Source organism: Megalobrama amblycephala, linkage group LG12 (genome assembly GCF_018812025.1).
Source record: "Megalobrama amblycephala isolate DHTTF-2021 linkage group LG12, ASM1881202v1, whole genome shotgun sequence".
NCBI lineage: Eukaryota > Metazoa > Chordata > Actinopteri > Cypriniformes > Xenocyprididae > Megalobrama > Megalobrama amblycephala.
In genome coordinates, this window is record NC_063055.1 from 10,165,563 (window position 1) to 10,187,152 (window position 21,590).

Genomic DNA, 21,590 nt, shown 5'->3' on the forward strand with positions numbered 1-21,590 from the left:
TTACATAAAAGATGTTTGCATTTAGTTCACAAGACAAAACAATAGCTGAATTTATTAAAATAACCCCATTCATAAGTGTGAACCATTGATTCTCAATACTGTGTGTGGTTACCTGATGATCCACAACTGTTTTTTTTTTTTTTGTTTTGTGATGGTTGTTTTGTTTGTAGTTTCTTGTTTGTCCTGAGCAGTTAAACTGAGCTCTGTTCTTCAGAAAAATCCTCCAGCTCCTGCAGATTCATCAGTTTTCAAGCATTTTTGCATATTTGAAGTCCAGCAGTGACTGTAGGATTTTGAGATCTGTGTTTTCATACTGAGGACAACTGAGGGACTCAAACACAACTATTAAAAAAGGTTCAAACATTCACTGATGCTCCAGAAGGAAACACGATGCATTAAGAGTCGGGGGTGAAAACTTTTGAACAGGATGAAGATGTCACAATTTTTCTTATTTTGTTTAAATATCATTGTTTTTCATTTAGTACTGCCCTCCGGAAAAATTAATTTCCCGGCAGAAAAATTAAGTACAATTTACCTTGATATTTGAATTCAAAAGTTTTCACCCCTCGGCTCTTAATCCATCGTGTTTCCTTCTGGAGCATCAGTGAATGTTTGAACCTTTTTTAATAGTTGTGTTTGAGTCCCTCAGTTGTCCTCAGTGTGAAAAGATGAATCTCAAAATCATACAGCCACTGCTGGAAAGGGTTCAAATATGCAAAAATGCTTGAAAACTAATGAATCTGCAGGAGCTGGAGGATTTTTCTGAAGAACAGAGCTCAGTTTAACTGCTCAGGACAAACAAGAGACTAATGAACAACCATCACAAAACATAAAATGGATGGATGTCGTGGATCATCCAGGTAACCACACACAGTATTGAGAATCAATGGTTCACATACTTACATCAGCTATTGTTTTGTCTTGTGAACTAAATGCAAACATCTTTTATGTAAAATATCTTACTCGGGACAGTACTAAACAAAAAATAACATGCATTTTTTATTATCCCTCTTATTTTATTAAAATAATTCACATTTTTTTTACAGATTCTGTAAGGGGTTCACATACTTTTTCATGCCACTGTATTCCTAATCTTAGATATTTTTATGTGGCACAAAAAATGCCATCGTAAGTAACTATATGCATCTTTGGAGATTAAAAAAAAGTTCTTGATGGTATTAGATCTTCGGATCAGATAAGGTTTCTGGGTTCTTTAATGCTTCAGTATATAGATGATTTTCTTTGTGGAGGTTCTCCTGCTGTGTCATGCTGTGAAACCCTGACATTTTTTTAACTTATCAATTTGTTTCACCCCCTCCCAGTTTTGAATATTTGTTAAAGGGCACCTATTATGCCCCTTTTTACAAGATGTAATATTGGTCTTGGGTGTCCCCAGAATGTATTTGTGAAGTTTCAGCACAAAATACCCCACAGTTAATTTATTATAACCATTTGAAAATGTCATTTTTGGGGCCTGTTTTAAAAAGAGCTGTTTTGGTGTATACCACCTTAAATATAAATGAGCTGCATATCCCCGCCCTGCCTTTGGATGAGGGCGTAACTTGCATACCTATGGCAATAAACAGTCGGTAGAAGCAGAATGGCTGAGAGTGAGAGACCCGCTGTTTTGTATGGCATTCAGCCGTACATGTTTGAACCGGAATCAGACCCAGATGATGAAGAGACTCCGGCAGAAGAAACACAATTGAGAATGGAGCAGGACGTCTCTGAATGGTTATTTGATACATTTATGTACTTATAGAGTTTTAATCGCGCCCCCTTTGCAATTATGGATGTACAACACACACACACACACACACACACACACTGTGATAACGTTCGCGCAATTTTTTGAAACTACAAACACAAATACTGTGATAACGTTTGCTAAGTAAACATACACAGTTTTTAATACAATATCTTTAAAATATATATATATATATATATATATATATATATATATATATATATATATATATATATATATACGTGTGGATACACACTATACAAACAAGGTTTAAATTATATACACAGACATTCTACGACGACGACAACAACTTTAGACGCATTTGTTATTGAATTGGCTGACATCGACTGAAATGACTATTTGCTCAAAAAACATTAAATACACTTACTTCTTCTGGAGGTGACGTTGGATCGCGAACAGTAGGCAACGATCCACACTTGAGGATTAACTTTGAAGCAAGACCTGCTTTGAATTGACCCTCGTTCTCTAAACAGACAGTCAAAAAATGATTCGCGCAAACATAAACGTATTTTGGAATTTTGAGTGGCGCCTTTCTTTCGTAAATAAAATCCATCCACTGCGTTTTCAGTGGCTCTGATGTCGGAAGTAAGTGAAAACTACTATGTTCATTATTACATCCCACAACAGAACACTTATGTTTCTTAGGAGACATTACCGGCTGTCGTTGAAACAATGGAGGATGGTTGACAGATCACCGAGGTCGGGGTCTATGCCAAAACCAGATTGTCAATCAAACCACGTGAGTGGGGCTTAGCGCAATTCTACGTCACAGTGAGAGCAATCTTAGAACAGGGCGTTCTGAGACAGTGCTTATGAATTATTGAGATTGTAAAAAAACCACTGGGTGGATTTTTCTCATTCTAGGGTGGTTTTGCTCACACACTGCCAACACACATTTATGGTCAAACACCATGTAAAAGTGAATTTTGCATAATAGGTGCCCTTTAATATCCTTGTTAAAGAGTGTGGAGTGAAAACTTCAACAATGTGACAATGAGTCCAAAAGGTAATATAATGTAGACATAAACTAAACCAAATATGGTACTGATGTTTCTGACACCATCCCAATCATTCCCATCTATGAATCACAAGTCTGTGATTAATGCATCATATCCGCATATCCATTAGGAAAGAGATTTGATTCCCACCCTTTAAAAAAAAAATATTTTTAAACACCAAGTCATCCAAACAGTTTCCACCCTCCAGATCATCTTTGATGATAATAGCTCCAATTTCACAACACAGTGTTGCCAATCTCTGCTTCACACGCAAGGAGAGAGACAGAGAAGAATTGATATTGAAGTCTTGATATTGAATGAATCATGTGATCATCGCTTTTTTTCAGAATCATCCTGGGGATATAAACTGAATAGAAGCATTTGAGCGAATGTAGATTTAAACTTGACTCTTTCAACCCCAAACCATGATGGAAACCACTACCTGATATGATCTGATATCATCAAAAAGCAAACAGTTTCCACTAACAATACTAAAACTCATCTGACTTCAGGAAGTGATATCAGCATATGTGGTCTTGGAAGTGAATTATCCCATATTTTTGATGGCTTGCTTCCTGTTAACTTTGAAGAAAACATTCCTCAGCTAACAGGTCGTCAAAAAAATAGTAAAAGCAACATAACTAAACTGAGCCAAAGAGGTGGCATGCAAAACTAGCCAGTCAAATGAAGAGAGAGACATCGATTAAACCTGATGGAAGAGAGACACTTTTGTATTGATTTTATACCTTGTGTAGATAACTTATTTAATTTAATTAATATTCTGTCTTCTAATAAGTCTCTGAGTGAAAGAAGTATCATTTTAAGGTCATAGATAATATAAAATAATCCATGTTTTGTTTTGTTTTTTTAGAAAAGATGCATTTTCATTGTTTCATGGCTGAAAAATCGACATCCATCCAGGTAACAGTAACAGACTCATTTTTATTTATTGAACTAAATATAGTGTCTTCATAGACTATACTAGGTCTGTAGATTTCCTTGCCACTGTCACATTTTGGCTTTCTTAGTTAGGGTCACTTAATATTTGGCAATATTATTGATTTAACTGCACTGACACTATCAGTGAGAACTGAACTGGGCTGGATGATGACATCAGAGCCGCTTTATAAATGAATTAAACTCATTCCATAATTGCTGAACTTTATACAGTTATTGAACCGAACTGAATCAACACTGAACTGATTTCAACTGAACAATGACACTATTGTCTTTCTAGAGCTGCTTTACAGCAGAATTGAATTCTGTTTGCATCATTGGCAATTATTTACCTGTTTAACACTTAAACAGTTGTTTTGAAACAAACTTTATTGAATGAAGTACTATATAAATAAAGGTGACTTGACTTGATAAGGGTTGTATTCATAATTATAATATCATTATTTTAGTATATTCTATTAAATGAGCTACATAACTAGTTTAGATGATAAATCAAACTGACTGAATGATTAAACTAGTGCACAGATCTAAATGGGAACCTGGGAAACTCAACACCAGCTGAAGAGCTATGACCATTTCAGACCTTGACACAGACACCCAAACACACAGATGTGACCAGGACAGTGTGTCAATGTCTAGATTTACTTGTTTTCAGCTGAGTTTTTAAGGGTGTAAACAAAAAAACGGATGTCTTCACATGGCAGTACAGATTCACTGCAGCTATTGATGCATGCTTACAGATGGTCACACATTACACAGGCAGACAGTTCTAAGAGCTGCATAAAATACAGTATAAAGAGCCAGTGTATGCAATTCATCTGATTGAAACATTTCATGGCTATGTTATTCCCCTGAGGATACGTTATGTCATCTCCTATCAAGTTCTGTTATAAGCCTCTTTGATTGGAGGGTGCGTCTCACGAATGTCTGGATCATACTTCACTCATATTTCAGAAAAATATTTTTAGGCCACATCCACATGAAGCCAGAGCTTTCCCTATCCGAATTTTTTTTCCCCCTCGTTCTAAAAAAAAAAATTCAGAAAACATGGCATCATCATCAAAAATAATCGGCTTATGCACAAAATCACGGAAACCAACTCAAAATGATGTAGTATACATGCCAGACCAGTATGTGACGCTGTAATTCTGCTAGAGATACTAAAAATGGAGATGAAGACTTGGAGCATGCGCATAAACCTTTCGCGCTGAATTATTTTGTAATAAAGCTTTACTTTAGTTAAAGGTGCTCTAAGTGATGTCACGCGTTTTTAGGCCAAAACATTTTTTGTCACATACAGCAAACATCTCCTCACTATCCGCTAGCTGCCTGTCCTCTGAACACACTGTAAAAAAACGTGGTCTCTGTAACCGCCACAAGCTCCGAAAATGGCAATAAAAACAAACTGGTCCAGCCTGGACCACGAAACATAATAAACATGCTCCAGCCAATAACCGACAAGAATGATTTTAAATGCGCGTTCATAACTGTTTCAGGAGGCATGGAGGGGAGGGGAGGAGGAGGGAGGGTCTAGCTAGCCTCTGTTTTGTTTGACAACACTTCTAACGTCAACAGGAAGTTACTCCACCCAGGATCGCTTAGAGAACCTTTAAGCTAATAGGCTCAGTAGCTTCTGCAGCACAAGCATGTAGTCCGCCATTGTTGTTGTTGTTGCTGTTATGCGGCGTGGGGTCGAGACATGGGGTGATGACATCCCCATTTCACAAAATATACGGATTGGCTGTACACACGAAAACGCAAGGGTGTCATTTTTAGATTAATCCACTCTGGGTACCGTTTTCAAAAAATAGCAGTTTCAAGCTCCCAAAACGCTGGACCCATCTGGACGAAACGCCGTTATGATACAACATTTTTTGCTTATACAGCTAAATGCGTCTCTGTGTGGACAAGCTCTTATTTTCATGACAATCAACACATTCCCCCATTTCGTTATTCTCCTTGGTAATTTTCTTTACTGTATAGAATTTCTTTTTTTTTTTACTATAATGAAAATTGTTTTATATGGACACATTAATTACTTTGATTAAAATCATAATTTTTCGCCTGTAATAGAAAGTTTTTAATTAAATGAATCAGTAATTTAAAAATAAGTAAAATAAAATAATTTATTCATTTTTCTCTCCTAACTTATTTAATATTACATGTTCTTGACCAGCTGTAAGATTCACCCTGTAATGACATCTTATGAAATTGTATTCTCATTATGGTAACTGTATGACTCTATGTTCAACTGCACTGGAGCACTGCTACAGTGTAGTTGCTATTGACTGTGTGTTTGTGCTGTTTGCTTTGGTTTGTTGTCTGTGTGAGGTAATGCTAAGAGAAGTTTGTTCTTCGCACTGAGTTGCTAGACCCCAAGATGAGGCAAACCACTGAGATACTGAGTATAAGGGGGACTAAGAGAGTGACGGATGGTTTCTCAGCAGGCTGATAGAGGTGGCTGTGTGGTGTCAGCACACTCAAGGCTGCAGGTGATCACAGTGGAAAATCTGATTCAGTCAATTCTTACCGAATGAGACACCCCAGATATATGTCACACCATATCTCTCATCAGATCTGAGTCGTGGGTGCTGTAATACAGCCATGTTGTGTGATGAAGAGCTTTCATAATGGCTAGATGGTGCCTCAGGTCAAAATAAAGCCAGGGAATGATTATGCCTTTGCTGGTAAAGTGAAATTTGTCATTTGTTCCTAACTTGATACTATAATTTAAACTACATATGCTCTTTGCAGAACCTTGAAATATCACCAGCTCATTTCCTCCTTGTAATTGTGCCATTTTAATTGAGGATGTGTCTACAGGGGCCCCTCGCACAGTAGGAAACGCAGAGATTTTCAGATCTTTATCGGAAATTTGGGCTGTAGAGTTTCCTGTGTTTTATGAACAGCTCTGGCTTGAAGTTGTACACGTTTGAGGTCTGATGTATTACGATCGATGTATTCCTGGTAGAATCAAATGCCGTCAACTACCTAGACGGGTCAAGGAGAGAGCGCTTATATTTGGTAAACTGCATGGCATGAGTTATAACATAGAGAAATGCAACGAAAGTACTGTTTTTGCAATCCGCTTAACTCTAATCATTATCAACTGGCACATTGCAAAACGTCAGGAAGCGCAAATGTTTATATAACAAAGATAATCGCTCCCACTGACGCACACATTTATCTCTGATGCAAATCCAAGTATGTGATGTATTTTGTATATTTACTCAACTCACTGTCAATAAACTACAATCCTTCATATCCTCAACATCCAGCTTGGCTGACATTCCTGTCCTACTTTAAGACTCTACACTTACAAAACTCTTTGAGCTGAATAGTATTGGATATCTCAAATAGTTAAGGGTTGCCTTAAGATCTCTCTCTTCTACAACGCTCACCTGCCATACCATCATTCATTACCTCATGCATTGCCACCGGCTTAGAGCAATCATTCAAAACGCCACATGCACATATTGATAAATGTAAAATGTGAAGCCTTACCTTGACATACTCCATGGTAGGGTCCATTCCTGCACCGTCCCTGCAGGAGAAAGAAAGAACTCTCTTCAGCGAACACATCAACTCTCTAGCTCAGCTGCGTGTCACTATAACTGCAAGTTTGTGTGTGTGTGTGTGTCCTTCTCTGGGCAGGCTGTACGTTGGACTGCAGTAAAGTGCCTGCCAGTCCAGCCCCGCTCGTCTGAGGTCATTACACCACAGTATAGACCACACCAGCCACAACATGTGGACACATGTACCCACCAACCCCCCCAAACACAAACAATTACTTCCACACCAACCCAAATGCACAAAGTGCGGCTGAGATTAAAGCAGATATAGGTTTAGATACAAGAAGAACAAAACAATTTTAAGCAGGTTTACGAGAGAAAAAGGAAAGGTTAAGCGGTCAGGGATGAGCACGTCGCAGCTGGTGTTAAAGGTCTGGAGGCTTGTAGTGACTCTCTGTCTCACACACAAACACTCTTGTGACTCTCTCCGGATTTATGCTTACGTGAAGATTTACCCAAATTATAAAGGATTATAGCCAGGAAAAGGGAAATTAATTCCTTGAGTCTAAATTTCCCACAGGGCTGAAAACAGCATAAATAAACATTTCAGTGCAATCTTTGGGTAAGAGACAAACTTAGCACAAGTGTAACAGAACATATACAATGTGAGTAGAGAGGACGCAGCGATTGTTCGCATGACCTCTATTCCTGCCAGCGGCTTTAAGGTTGCGGTCTAGATGTGACTTACCCTAACTGCAGAGATGGCCCTCGGTCAGCACTGCATTTTTGTTTTATTTAGATTCTCTATGTGGAGCGTGGAACGCAGGAAGTGCGGTGGTGAAGGAGTAGTGGAGAAGAACGTGCGGTCGAGGTGCGCGGCTCAGCTTTTTCTCCATTTAGAGCTTTCCGCCCTCTCTGACTTTACCCAGAGTCCCTTTCATCTCAGCTTACACAAAAACCTGACTTTTCTTTATGACTCTTTCTTTCTTCCTTTCTTACCACCAGGGTGTGTGGTGGACTGTCTCACCCCCTTAGGGGAATAAGGGTGGCTTTCAGATTCAGTGTGGAGGTGGCACCTGGGGTGAGAGCTTAGATATATAAAAAGCGTCAGATAACTGGAAATATGAGAATGTTTAAGATTTCTTGGCTTGTTTGTTTGCTTCGCATTTGATGGAACTTAAAAGCGTGACTGATTTCCTGTTTTAAATTCCCATTGAACATTAAGAAGAAAGCAACTCTAGAGGCAAGAGGTCACGCTTTAAAGTTTCTGAACGCTGACATTAGTGTGCTATAAGAGAACACTGTCAGTACTCCCACGGGCCTACCAAGGAGTGACTTGAGTTCGGGACCGGGCGGAACATATCCGCAAAGAGAGGGCATGAAGTGAGGACACAGCCTCAAGAAAACATGCATCTCCATCTCTGGCTAGTTCTGTGCCAAGCCACAGCTGCATTGTGTCTCAAAGTGGTGATTTGTACCTCACAAAGCCTCGCCAGTCAGAATTAGAAAGCTGAGGGAGGACATGGCAAGTTAGAGAGATGGACAGGCTATTATTTGGTCTCCAGAAGCAGATTCATAATGCTTAAGCCACTGGATGGGACATTTGACATGCAACACTCACAAAAATTCACCCACACGTTGAAAGACATAAAGGCAGTTCACAGACAAAACAACAGGAGCAGTGTGGCTCTGTGAATTGATACCAGTCAGGTTTACTCGGTAGCTCAGGGAGTGTTTTTAAACCCCAGGATTCAGTCTTTTCATTTGATTGTTCTGATTAGTGTAAACTATGACAGGTGAGAGTGGGCTAAGATGTGTCTGTGGTAACGCTGTGTTGCCCCTTAAATGAGCTGTTCACATTTTATGTCACATAACCATGAGATGCTCATGAGAAAAGTGATAAGAGGATGACATAAGTCAAAAGCAGCACAGCTACCCACTCTCCAATGCATTTATGTTTTAAAAAAATATTATTATCTGGCTTCTTTAAAGGTGCCCTAGAACTTTAAAAAAAAAAGATGTAATATAAGTCTAAGGTGTCCCCTGAATGTGTCTGTGAAGTTTCAGCTCAAAATACCCCATAGATTTTTTTAATTCATTTTTTTAACTGCCTATTTTGGGGCATCATTATAAATGAGCCGATTCAGGGCTACTGGCCCTTTAATTCTCATGCTCCACGCCCACGGAGCTCGCGCTTGCAGTGCATAAACAAAGTTTACACAGCTAATATAACCCTCAAATGGATCTTTACAAAGTGTTCATCATGCATGCGAGTTATGTGAGTATTGTATACTGTTATATTGTTTACATTTGATTCTGAATGAATTTGAGGCTGTGCTCTGTGGCTAACGGCTAATGCTACACTGTTGGAGAGATTTATAAAGAATGAAGTTGTGTTTATGAATTATACAGACTGCAAGTGTTTAAAAATGAAAATAGCGACGGCTCTTGTCTCCGTGAATACAGTAAGAAACGATGGTAACTTTAACCACATTTAACAGTACATTAGCAACATGCTAACGAAACATTTATAAAGACAATTTACAAATATCACTAAAAATATCTTGATATCATGGATCATGTCAGTTATTATTGCTCCATCTGCCATTTGTTCTTGCTTCCTTACCTAGTCTGTTGATTCACCTGTGCAGATCCAGACGTTACTCCCTGCCCTTGTCTAATGCCTTTCATAATGTTGGGATCATGGGCTGGCATATGCAAATATTGGGGCGTACACCCCGACTGTTACGTAACAGTCGGTGTTATGTTGAGATTCGCCTGTTCTTCTGAGGTCTTTTAAACAAATGAGATTTATATAAGAAGGAGGAAACAATGGAGTTTGAGACTCACTGTATGTCATTTCCATGTACTGAACTCTTGTTATTTGACTATGCCAAGATAAATTCAATTTTTCATTCGAGGGCACCTTTAAACACTTTCTACTTGATAAGTAGGACATCTTCAAACATGGTGTCGGCTGGAGACTATATACCCATGACTATACTGTACAAACCTACCTTCTTATGCGTGATGGAGTTTACTTGCTCTTTGGGGACAAAATGTTTAAAAAATAAGGTATGTGTTATTTATTTATTTTTTTATTGAAAATTCAAAAGTTTTTCTTTTAGTTAGGGTGTGGGTTTGGGTTGATGTCTGCAGTAATTCTAAATAGTTTTATATAAATGTGTGTGAAAGAAAAGAGAGTACAAGAGACTCCAACAAAAACTGTTTCACGTCACATCAGCAGAACTGTGTGGCAGAAGGAAATCCTTTGGACCACCTGGTAGTCTTTATGGAATGTTTGGGTTCCGTAAAGCTTAGCAACACTAACAAAGTTACATAACACAGATACCGGATGGCCCAACAAAGACCTGAGTCGGCTAGCAAACGCAGGGTATTAATATCATTACTGTTATGCATTTAATTTCAACTAGCCAGCATAGAATAAATTTCAATAAATGGTTAGCTGACATTAAATACTTTTAAGTTTTTCATTACTCCATCTAAAATTATTTTAAACTACATTTTGTGGATTTTTCTAATCTATTATGCATGCCGGTTTCATTACCTTATTTTAATTGAATAACCACATGGAATATTTGGCATAAAAAAAAAAAAAATTAATGACACTTAACACTAACAAGCTCTCATGTGAGTACATTTATCCACTTAAAGATAATAATATAACAAATAATACAGTTGATATCTTGAAGGTGATGTTGAACATTATGATAGATAGGTGGCACTGTCTGGTGACAAAATATCCTGGTGAAGAAAAAATCCCGAAATGTTTTTATATTCTGGCTTGTAAAGTATTTTGCGATTAAAAATGCTATTACTATTATTATTATTTCAATGAAACTGTTCATTTACTCACATAAGAGTTCTTGTTACCTTATATATTGCAAAACACCAGGAAATCACTGTTATCTTTTCCATCAGAGATTTAAAACGATGTAAACATTTGTTTTTTTAATGTTTTCCAGGTGTCATTTTTGTCGTTTTGCAGATTGAACCAAGCCAGAGGAACAAAGATAATCATGGCACACTCCGAGACAAGGCCATGTTATAAGGGTGCTGAGTGGGTTCTGTCAACAACAAGAACCACTTTGGTCAGCTTTAACAAGTAAATTAAATGGCACTGTTGCTCCTCCATCATCTCTTTCATCTGTCTCATTCTCTCTCTTTCTTTGTGTGTTTCTCTCAATCTTTCTTCCAATCTGTCTCTTCAAAAATTCTTTCATCTTTCAGTCAAGCTATAAATTTACAATCCTCACTTTAACCTGTGAAGACCCTGTGTGTGTGTGTGTGTGTGTGTGTGTGTGTGTGTGTGTGTGTGTGTGTGTGTGTGTGTGTGTGTGTGTGTGTGTGTGTGTGTGTGTCTGTATTGCTAGAACAGATGCCTCACACATGCAGGTAGTGAGACTCAAAGTGCTTAAATCCTTTATGTTTTATGAAAGATAAATGTTTTAGTGCTAGCAACAAAACTTATCGGCATCTTATCTGATCTGACTACTCACCTGCAGACAGACACACTCAAACTGGTGGAGCATTTCTGCAGCCCGACGTTCAGGAGGTTGACATTTAATCACAATGCTATACGAGTCTCCAACTCTGAGTAATCTAATATCGGAAAAAGTCCTCCAGGAGCTAGTTATTGCTTCTGGGTTGATTTAATGTAGGTGTCCACATTGAGAATTACAATCCTATTCTGTGCTGTAGGTTCCCCTCTCTGTCCTGTCTCTCTCTTATACCCACGCACAGTGTTTATGTTCTACCTATTTCTTTTTCCATGTGTCACGCAGAGTCGCAATAAGGTGTTGTTATGGTGACTGGGCTGCTACGAGAGGTCGTTGCTATCCCTGTTGCCAGCCCAGAGGAGCTTCTTTTGTGTGCCGTGGTCATTTTTTACCTCCTATCTCTCAGTGAGCTTTGTGGCTGTGAAATAGTAGTCCAATATTAGGTAACCTTCAAATGTCAAGGGACAGACATGGCCCACTAGTCTTACGGAAACCCAAACACACACCTACGCTTTCAAAGACACACAAACACACTTATGTAAAAGCCTCTATTTAGTCTATCCTCTGCTTTTCCTGAGGAGCTTCTGGTAAAAGTACTTGCTGAAGAAGTGAACAACACCTCAGGTTATCAGTGTTTTGTCTTATGGTCTGCACTCTGTTTCAGTTATGGAAGCAAAAAGTTTTTATTTTTTATTTTCTTTACTGGATTAGTTTTTATGAAACTTATTATATATGTTATATCAATAATAATCTAACAAAATTAACGTTTTGTGAAAAGTAGCTTGTTTTAAGCTTGATTTCCATAAATGACAAAATAATGTCATATTTTTATATTATCTATTGAATTTTTAATGTAGCAGTAATTAGTATTTTAATTGTTTATATTTATTTATAATTAACTTAACAATTTATTTTATTTATTCATTTAAATTACCAAAACATGGCTTAATAATTCTTATATATTTAAATATTATTTTTATATTATTTTATCTTAAATTTTTGGAAATATAAGTTTATGCAAAGAAAATAAAAGAGCTATAATTTAATATTTAGTTTGACCTCCTGAGGTTGGCAATCAACATTTATATATATATATATATATATATATATATATATATATATATATATAGGGCCTATTTTGTGCCCTGTTTGTGGAAAGTGCCCTCTATAACCTGTAACACTGTCCACAGAGCCAGACCTAGATTACTTTTCTATATCTGCCAGGTCTTTTATTGAGGGTGAGATATATTACCTGTTAAGTCAGTCTGCGTAAATAAGGGACAAACACAAACTGCTTTGTTGCAGACTGTGATAAGATCAGAAAGTCAGTGAGGATGATACAGTCAAACAGGCCCAGAGCTACTGCAAAGAGACGCAGGTAGATAGTGAGGAAAAAGAGATGGAGTCAGTCCTGTATATGAGACTGAGCCAGTAGCAGCTTGTATTTTGTGATTATGATCTCAGATGTCCTATTTTCTGAAGTAAAACAGTAAAGTTAGCAGTTGGTGGGCAATGTCAGGCTGAAGACTTGGTGTTGACTGCTCTGACATCCAACTTTCTCGGTTAAAATATCCATATATTACATCTTGGAACTTACTTATACTATGACGTTTAATTCAGAAGGCATTGTACTGAAGGTAAACAAGTCATCAATGAACTTATAATGTCCTATAACACTGTGTCCTAACTGGGCAAAACACAAAAAGGTTCCAGCAACAAAATTGTTTTCATCACTTGTTACTTTGTCACGATTAGGACACGGTGTAATAGTACAATGTAAAATTTGGTCAGTGTTTACTAAACTGTCCTATTCTATAATAGGACAGTTCTATAACAAGATATGACATATATTTATGTGCACAGCCAGTACCAGATGTGTTGGAGTGATATTGTAGTGCCAATTTTGATCAAAATGGTTTGATCATATTGTACTTTTATATAGTCAGTAAAGTGACCGAACTGGCTTGCTCATTCTCACACTTTCATCATTTGTTTGGTTTTAGATATTTTTAGTTAAAGTGCCTAAGCTGTGAAGAGCAGGCAGGTTAAGTTGCTGCGGTGTTGACTTTCACCTTAATCTTGACCTTAACCTTGACTTTGTCTTTGAAAGCCTATTTCATTATAGTAATGTTACTCTTAGCTGAGGGAAAGAGCAGTATATGATTTCATGAATTGGGAGTGTGTTTTTAACCTTACTACATGTACATTTATCTGAAGGGCGTTGGTGCTGACGAGTCCATAAAATAGTAACACCTCAACAATTGGGTAGCTTTCAGTTTTTTGCAAAGATTGTGGTGCTTTTGAGGCTGCTGTAGGGCTTTGTTGCATTTGAATCATTGGGAGAGGACAGGTGTGTAGATAGTTATACTGTTTACCTGGACGTGACACTGCCTTTCCTGTTTGAGTAGAAAGCCTGGTGTTCTTCAATAATGTTGTGTATTAGCGGTGACGGTGGCAGGCGATATCGGCCTGGGTATGGAGCTGCTGAGGATCCCACGTTTCCATTCATCTCCCACTGCTTCACAGGGGAACCAGTGCTGTTCTTCTTTTTGCGAGGCAGTGTGCCATGGATGGAGACGCCCTGGTAGCCGCTGACCGGCATCTCTGCCACGGCGGTCCGTGAGCTCAGTAGATCCATGGAAGATGCGAGCGGGCACTGCCGCCCGACGTGCATGTTCCTGGGCAGACTGGAAAACCTCCCTTCTGCCATCATCCTCAGCTCTGTAAAACAGTAAAAAAGACAACAGTACATGAAAAGTCTTTATTTTAAAATGTAATTAGTTCCTGTGATGGCAAAGCTGAATTTTCAGCAGCCATTACTCCAGTCTTCAGTGTCACATGATCCTTCAGAAATCATTCTGATATACTCATAAAACATTTCTTATTATTTATTAATGTTCAAAAGTGTTGAGCTACTTAATGTTTTTGTGGAAACTGTGATGCATACTTTTTGATGATAGCATTTTAAAAGAACAGCATTTATTTTAAATACATAGATGCAAACTCCTCACCTTTTTGAGATCAAAATAGGTCACCTATGGGATTTGTATAGATCCAATGAAAAAGTGTTTTATGGGAGGTGGGGGGTCTTACAAGGGTACTTGTGAACTTACAAGGGTAAATAAAGAACTGGTTGTTTCAATAAGTACGGTACAGTGCTTCCTTTACTCTTTACTTTAAAAACTATGTCTATAAAGGGTAATATTTTATGTATTTAAGGTCTGAGATGTGGGAACGGTGAAGAGAGAGAGGGCAGTTTGCAGTTCAGTATTGTCGTCTAATCGGCCAATACCGTCTTAAATAGCGTGCATAGCTCTTCATCTTTTATAATATGACCCAATGTTGATTTTGGTAAAATGTTGCAACAATATGTTTTTTTGTGAAAGATTACAGTTTTGGACATATATAAAGTAATTAAAAAATAACTACAAAAGCACATATCTTTTTTAAAAAAATATCCGTGCGGAGCATGCCCCCTGCCCCAAACAATGTTCTCACCTTTTGTTCCCCTTACCTGTTTGCATCCCTGTAAATAGCATATTTTCTAATAATGTAATAGTCTTAAAGGGTTAATTCACCCAAAAATGAAAATTACCCTATGATTTACTCACCTTCAATCCATGCTAGGTGTATACGACTTTCTTCTTTTAGACGAATACAATCAGTATTAAGTAATGTCCTGGCTCTTCCAAGCTTTATAATGGCAGTAAATAGAGGATGAGATTTTGAAGCCCAAAAAAGTGCATCCATCCATCATAAAAAATAATTCACAAGGCTCCGGGTGGTCTTCTGAATCAAAGTGGTGCATTTGTGTAAGAACAATATCCATATTTAAAACTTTAAAAACTAAAATAATTAGCTTTAAATATGGATCTTTTTCTTACACAAAATATAACTCCGATTGTATTCGTCTGAAAGAAAAAAGTCATATACACCTAGGATGGCTTGAGGGTGAGGGTAATTTTCATTTTTGGGTTAACTATCCCTTTAAAGGTGCCCTAGATTATGTTTTTAAAAGATGTAATATAAGTCTAAGGTGTCCCCTGAATGTGTCTGTGAAGTTTCAGCTCAAAATACCCCATAGATTTTTTTTTATACATTTTTTTAACTGCCTATTTTGGGGCATCATTATAAACGCGCCGATTTATGCTGTGGCCCCTTTAAATCCCGTGCTCTCCGCCCACAGAGCTAGCGCTTGCCTTAAACAGTGCCTTAACAAAGTTTACACAGCTAATATAACCCTCAAAATGGATCTTTTTGGAAAGTGTTCGTCATGCATGCGTCGGATTATGTGAGTATTGTATACTGTTATATTTTTTACTTCTGATTCTGAATGAGTTTGAGGCTATGCTGCGTGGCTAAAGCTAACATTACACACTGTTGGAGAGATTTATAAAGAATGAAGTTGTGTTTATGCATTATACAGACTGCAAGTGTTTAAAAATGAAAATAGCGACGGCTCTTGTCTCCGTGAATACAGTAAGAAACGATGGTAACTTTAACCACATTTAACAGTACATTAGCAACATGCTAACGAAATATTTAGAAAGACAATTTACAAATATCACTAAAAATATCATGATATCATAGATCATGTCAGTTATTATTGCTCCATCTGCCATTTTTCGCTGTTGTTCTTGCTTGCTTACCTAGTCTGTTGATTCAGCTGTGCACATCCAGACGTTCTGCCCTTGTCTAATGCCTTTCATAATGATAATGTTGGGAACGTGGGCTGGCATATGCAAATATTGGGGGTGTACACCCCGACTGTTACGTAACAGTCGGTGTTATGTTGAGATTCGCCTGTTTTCCGGAGGTCTTTTAAACAAATGAGATTTATATAAGAAGGAGGAAACAATGGAGTTTGAGACTCACTGTATGTCATTTCCATGTACTGAACTCTTGTTATTTAACTATGCCAAGATAAATTCAATTTTTCATTCGAGGGCACCTTTAACTGTCACTTTTGATAAATTTATTGTGTCCTTGCTGAATAAAAGTATTAATTTCTTTCAAAAAAAAAAAAAAAAGTGTTAGTCTATTTCCTTAACATGAAGGTATATATAATACTGGCAAGTAGTCTGTTTATACCTATTATTGACCTCACAGATAAGGTGAAATGTTACTGGGTGTTATTTCTTCTGACATTCTTTCAGGTGATATCAACAGCTAGTGTTTAAATGAAACCTCCTGCCATGTGTGCCCTCTGGCACAGGTAAATTGGAACGCATCACTGTTTGATAGACCTGTCTCCTGGCAGCAACAGAGAGAAACAAAAAACAGAGACATCTCTCTCAAAGAGAGGGAACTCCGTTCAGTCTGACCACAAAACATGCAGATAAGGATCTTCCCTTGTTGTCTCCAAACTCATGTTTACTTCAGCATTCCACAGCCACACGAAGACCACTAATTGGTGCAGTGAAAGTGGAGACAGATTTTATGGAATTATGTATAAGCTAGATTTGAAGGCATCGCACTTTTTTTTTTTTTCAAAGGGATAGTTCAATCGAAAATAAACAGTGGGTGTGTGAGTTCACTGACCCAGACATTGGATGAGTGTGTGTGAGTGTTGACCCCATTATTCGGGGCACACATGCACGCAGCAGAGCTGGTGTTGCCGTCACCATCTTTTGTCCCTTTTGTGATGAGTGAAACTCAATCTTGGACCCTGACAGCGCTTCTGTTTAAGGTCTGGCATGATCTCATTCACTTCATAAAAAGGGGGGGAGCTGATTTCATACTCAGATTCATTCCACAAAGTTCACCACCATCCACCCCCAAATGTTCTTCCTCTGCTACATATAACTGTTCATTTAGTTCTGGGTTAGCAGCTCATATTGTTTGTGTTTTCCCATAAATTGCAGTGCAGCAGTGCATCCGGGGTCCAAAATGAACACTTGCCGAGCACCAGCTGTGACTGAAATTTGGCCCTGGTGAGTAAATAAAACTGCTTGTTTTATTCAAATAAAATAAGATGCCCAACAGAATTATATAGCCTGTCCTGGTCCCTCAGTGTTTATTTATCTGATGCAAGCAATGTATGTGAATCAAATTGTTACTGGAAAGGATTACGTGAGAGAATGCTGAGAGAAGGCTCTTACTTTTAGCATTATATAACACTAGAGCTTGAAGGGTTAGTTCACCCAAAAATGAAAATTCTGTCATTTATTACTTACCCTCATGCCGTTCCACACCCGTAAGACCTTCGTTAATCTTCGGAACACAAATTAAGATATTTTAGTTGAAATCCGATGGCTCCGTGAGGCCTCCATAGGGAGCAATGACACTTCCTCTCTCAAGATCCATGATGGCCGATTTCAAAACACTGCTTCAGGAAGATTCGGAGCACAAATGAATCAATGTATCTAATCATGATTCAGATCGCGTGTCAAACTGCCAACGGCTGAAATCACGTGACTTTGGCGCTCCGAACAGCAGATTCGATACACTGATTCATCTGTGCTCCGATGCTTCCTGAAGCAGTGTTTTGAAATCGGCCATCACTAAATAAGTCGTTATTTAGGGTTTTTTTTTTTTTTGGCGCTCCAAACATATTCTCGTCGCTTTATAATATTAATATTGAACCACTGTACTCACATGAACCGATTTAAATATGTTTTTAGTACCTTTATGGATCTTGAGAGAGGAAATGTTATTGCTCCCTTGGCCTCACGGAGCCAATTTCAACTCAAATATCGTAATTTGTGTTACGATGATTAACGAAGGTCTTACGGCAGTGGAACGGCATGAGGGTGAGTAATAAATGACATTATTTTCATTTTTGGGTGAACTAACCCTTTAATATGGCGGCATTCCTTGCATTATGAGCAGCACAATTGTAATATCTTCATTGTGATATCATTTTTGTGTGAGGTTTCAATAAATTGTAGACACAGGCTAAATAATGTTTATTCTACAGTATAGACAGCTTAGTTGAATATGCTTATAATAGGAGCATTCTAATATTGTCACATTCTTAATTATAATTTATTTAAAATTTAAATAACCATTTTGTTATCTGCTGCAAGGGTTAATGTTGTAATGAAGTATAAAATTAATTAAAAAAATTACAACAAGGAACAATATATTCTTAAAACAGATGTGTTAAAAACAACACAACCTGTGTTATATCTTAACACACCCGTGTGTCTAGTTAAGGACAACACATTTTGTGTTACTTTTGACTCAACCATGTGTTATTCCTGCTCATTTTTTTCACACTAATGTGTTATATTTACACAATTTGTGTCAATTATGTACACAAAATGTGTCACAAAAAATAACACAAAAAATGTGTTGTTAATTACCACATCCTTTTTGAAGTAATGGGAAATTATGGAAGCTTGTTTCCATCACAGAATAAAAAGGGTAATTGTGAATTTTCATCTCATAATTCTTACTTTTTTTCTCTCACATTTGTGAGTTATAAAGTCAGAATTGTGAGATGTAAACACACAATTGTGAGAAAATATCAGAATTGTGAGCTGACATTTTTTAGAATTGCAAGTTTATATTTCGCAATTCTGAGAAATAAAGTCAGAATTGCGACTATTTCTCAGAAATAAAAGTTCTCCGAATTAGCAAGTTTATATCTCGCAATTCTGAAAAAAAGTTAACCCGCAGTTGAGATCGCAAGTACCTTTTTTATTCCGTGGTGAAACAAGCTTCCACAGGAAATACAGTTTTGTGGTCAGAAAAAAATTATTCATGATAAGTTTTCTCAATTTATCCACCAGTGCACAGTGTGACAGAGTTAATTTTGGATAATGAGTGCATCTGTGGAGAATGGAAAGACATGGAAACTCCCTGGTAAAGCCCTGTCGGGGAGTTTAAACCTGCAAACTTACCACAGTCACCTCTGCCCCCAAAAATGCACTGATCCATGACCACCAACGTCCTGAATCAGTTTATCATGTGACTGTGCTCCTTTTTGTTCAGTATAATTTTACATTTAAAAAAGATAACAGTTGTGCTGGTCCTTTTGTTCTTAAAGAATAAGAAAATATATGCGCTGTATCAGACTACAGCTGTCACACACCTGTAAATCACTTTTTATTTGTGTTTATGTAACTCTTTACACAGTCTGGGTGTTCTGGTGTATAATGACTAGATCCACACAGCGGGTTTTTAATGGTTTGATCAGGGCACTTTGCAATGTTATGAAATCCCTCTATGAATACCTCAGCTGTATATTTATGCACCTGGAGCACCTGTGCGCTGTCCCGGGGCCCTGAAACACGAGACTCCATTCACTGGTGCTGTTTTTCATGTGGTGTGTAATGGCTAGGAGACATTAAAATCCACAGATCAGTGTTACTGAGTTATCATCCTGGCTAGTCAGGAATCCCATTTTGGTTTCAGATTAATTTGTCTCACATGTCTCAGAGCGTGACGGATAGTCATGCTCCTCTGAGGCGACAGATCTGGACTTCCTGTGTCAGGGGAAGTGAGGGGTCTGAGTCATGATACTCATATACACTGGTGATTTTAGGAGGGCAACTGTGACCTTACTAAAAATAAAAATAGGAACATATAGTGATAAAAGCGGGCATGCTCATATCAGATTTGTTTTTAAGGGATCAGATTTTAAAGGGGGCAGAACCTCCAGGTTCCTGAAGGAGGCCATTTATATAGGTATGATTATAAATCTTTCCTTCAACGTACATATTTCACAGGAGATTGTGATTTAAAGGGATGGTTTACCCAAAAGTACAAAATTATTTCAGCACTTACTCACCCTCATGTCTTTCAAAATCCATCTTACAAACATTTATTATATAGAAGAAACATAATAAATAAATACAGGTTTTGGAATGACATGAGAGTGAGTAAATGATGGCCATTTTTATTTGTGGGTGAAGTATTCTGTAAAACTTTCCTCTAATAAATAATGAGGCCTTACTGAGGTAATGAGGTAACAGCCAATGAAAATCATTTCGGTGTAAAAAGTAATTGACCTCAGCTATGTTTTCTTTTTTTCTTGTGAAGAAACGTCTCATCATTGACCACTACAGTCTTTAATTTAAATCAATGCTTTTTAATTATACCCATCGTTGAGGATGGATGAACTTGAGTCAGGTGCAATTACGGACAAAGCTGAGAAAATCTCTAGTCATTGATTTCATCAGTCTACTTTTTATTTTTAAAAGATTAAGAACAATTAAATTTTTTTCAACTACTTTTAGCTAGATCCTTTAACTTTTAAGTAAAATTCCCCATAGTGTTATTTCTCAGTGCTTTATACAACCCTACTGAAAGAAAAAAGCTGAAACGTTTATATGGTTGTGAGCACTGTGTAATATTGTTAAATATAATAATAGCAGCAATGTTTAATATGTGTAACATGGACACTATAATGTAAAATATATTGTAACTATTACATACTCAGTGCAACAGGAATCTTAAACATAAGTGATTTCCCTGCTCCTGCTCTTAGCCCAGGTCAAAAGGCCACTGTAAGCTAACTTGGTGTCTAAGCATGGTGTAATTTTCAACATTTCAGCACCCAGTGAGGCAGAGAGACAGCTGTCAGCACTGCAGATATGCAGAAACGGGTCCCCTGTGGCTCTGGATTACATATGCTAAACAATTAAACCGTTAACTTTCATTTCCTCCCCAGAGGTCATGAATATGCAAAATGCTCATTAAACGGTTCTTAATTAATGCTTTGCTCTTCTATTTTCTCTGTAGACTCCCTATTGATTATCCAGTTTTCTCTCAAGTGCTTGTTCTATTCTAGACTGACATGCCATCATATGACCTCACTTCAAAATGTCAATCACAGTAGCCCATTCTCTTTCTCTCTCAATCCTGGAAGCACAGCTGGTTGCTGGCT

General features: G+C 37.6%; 1 protein-coding gene and 2 long non-coding RNA genes across 23 annotated transcripts in view; 2 read left to right on the forward strand and 1 right to left on the reverse strand.

Moving 5' to 3' along the window:
• bcar3 (BCAR3 adaptor protein, NSP family member) overlaps positions 1-21,590 on the reverse strand; it is a 78,870-nt gene that overhangs the window by 27,544 nt on the left and 29,736 nt on the right. For all 3 annotated transcript variants that reach the window (XM_048211481.1, XM_048211480.1, XM_048211482.1), the window contains 2 exons: positions 14,131-14,476; positions 7,228-7,267 (listed from right to left, as the gene is read on the reverse strand). In XM_048211481.1, the coding sequence (XP_048067438.1) occupies positions 7,228-7,267; positions 14,131-14,476 (386 nt within the window). The remainder of the gene's footprint in view (positions 1-7,227; positions 7,268-14,130; positions 14,477-21,590) is intronic.
• The window catches only part of LOC125280738, a 49,613-nt gene that overhangs the window by 20,164 nt on the left and 7,859 nt on the right, over positions 1-21,590 (forward strand). For 9 of the 19 annotated variants that reach the window (XR_007187717.1, XR_007187726.1, XR_007187718.1 and 6 more), the window contains 3 exons: positions 3,638-3,687; positions 11,222-11,361; positions 17,620-17,688. This is a non-coding gene — a long non-coding RNA (uncharacterized LOC125280738). Of the gene's footprint in view, positions 1-3,637; positions 3,688-10,156; positions 10,311-11,221; positions 11,362-17,619; positions 17,689-21,590 lie in introns of all 19 variants that reach the window. The other 10 variants (XR_007187721.1, XR_007187715.1, XR_007187729.1 and 7 more) reach the window with 8 other exon arrangements.
• On the forward strand, positions 6,140-6,374 carry LOC125280740. The gene is made up of 2 exons (XR_007187732.1): positions 6,140-6,215; positions 6,299-6,374. It is a non-coding gene; the product is annotated as an uncharacterized LOC125280740 (long non-coding RNA).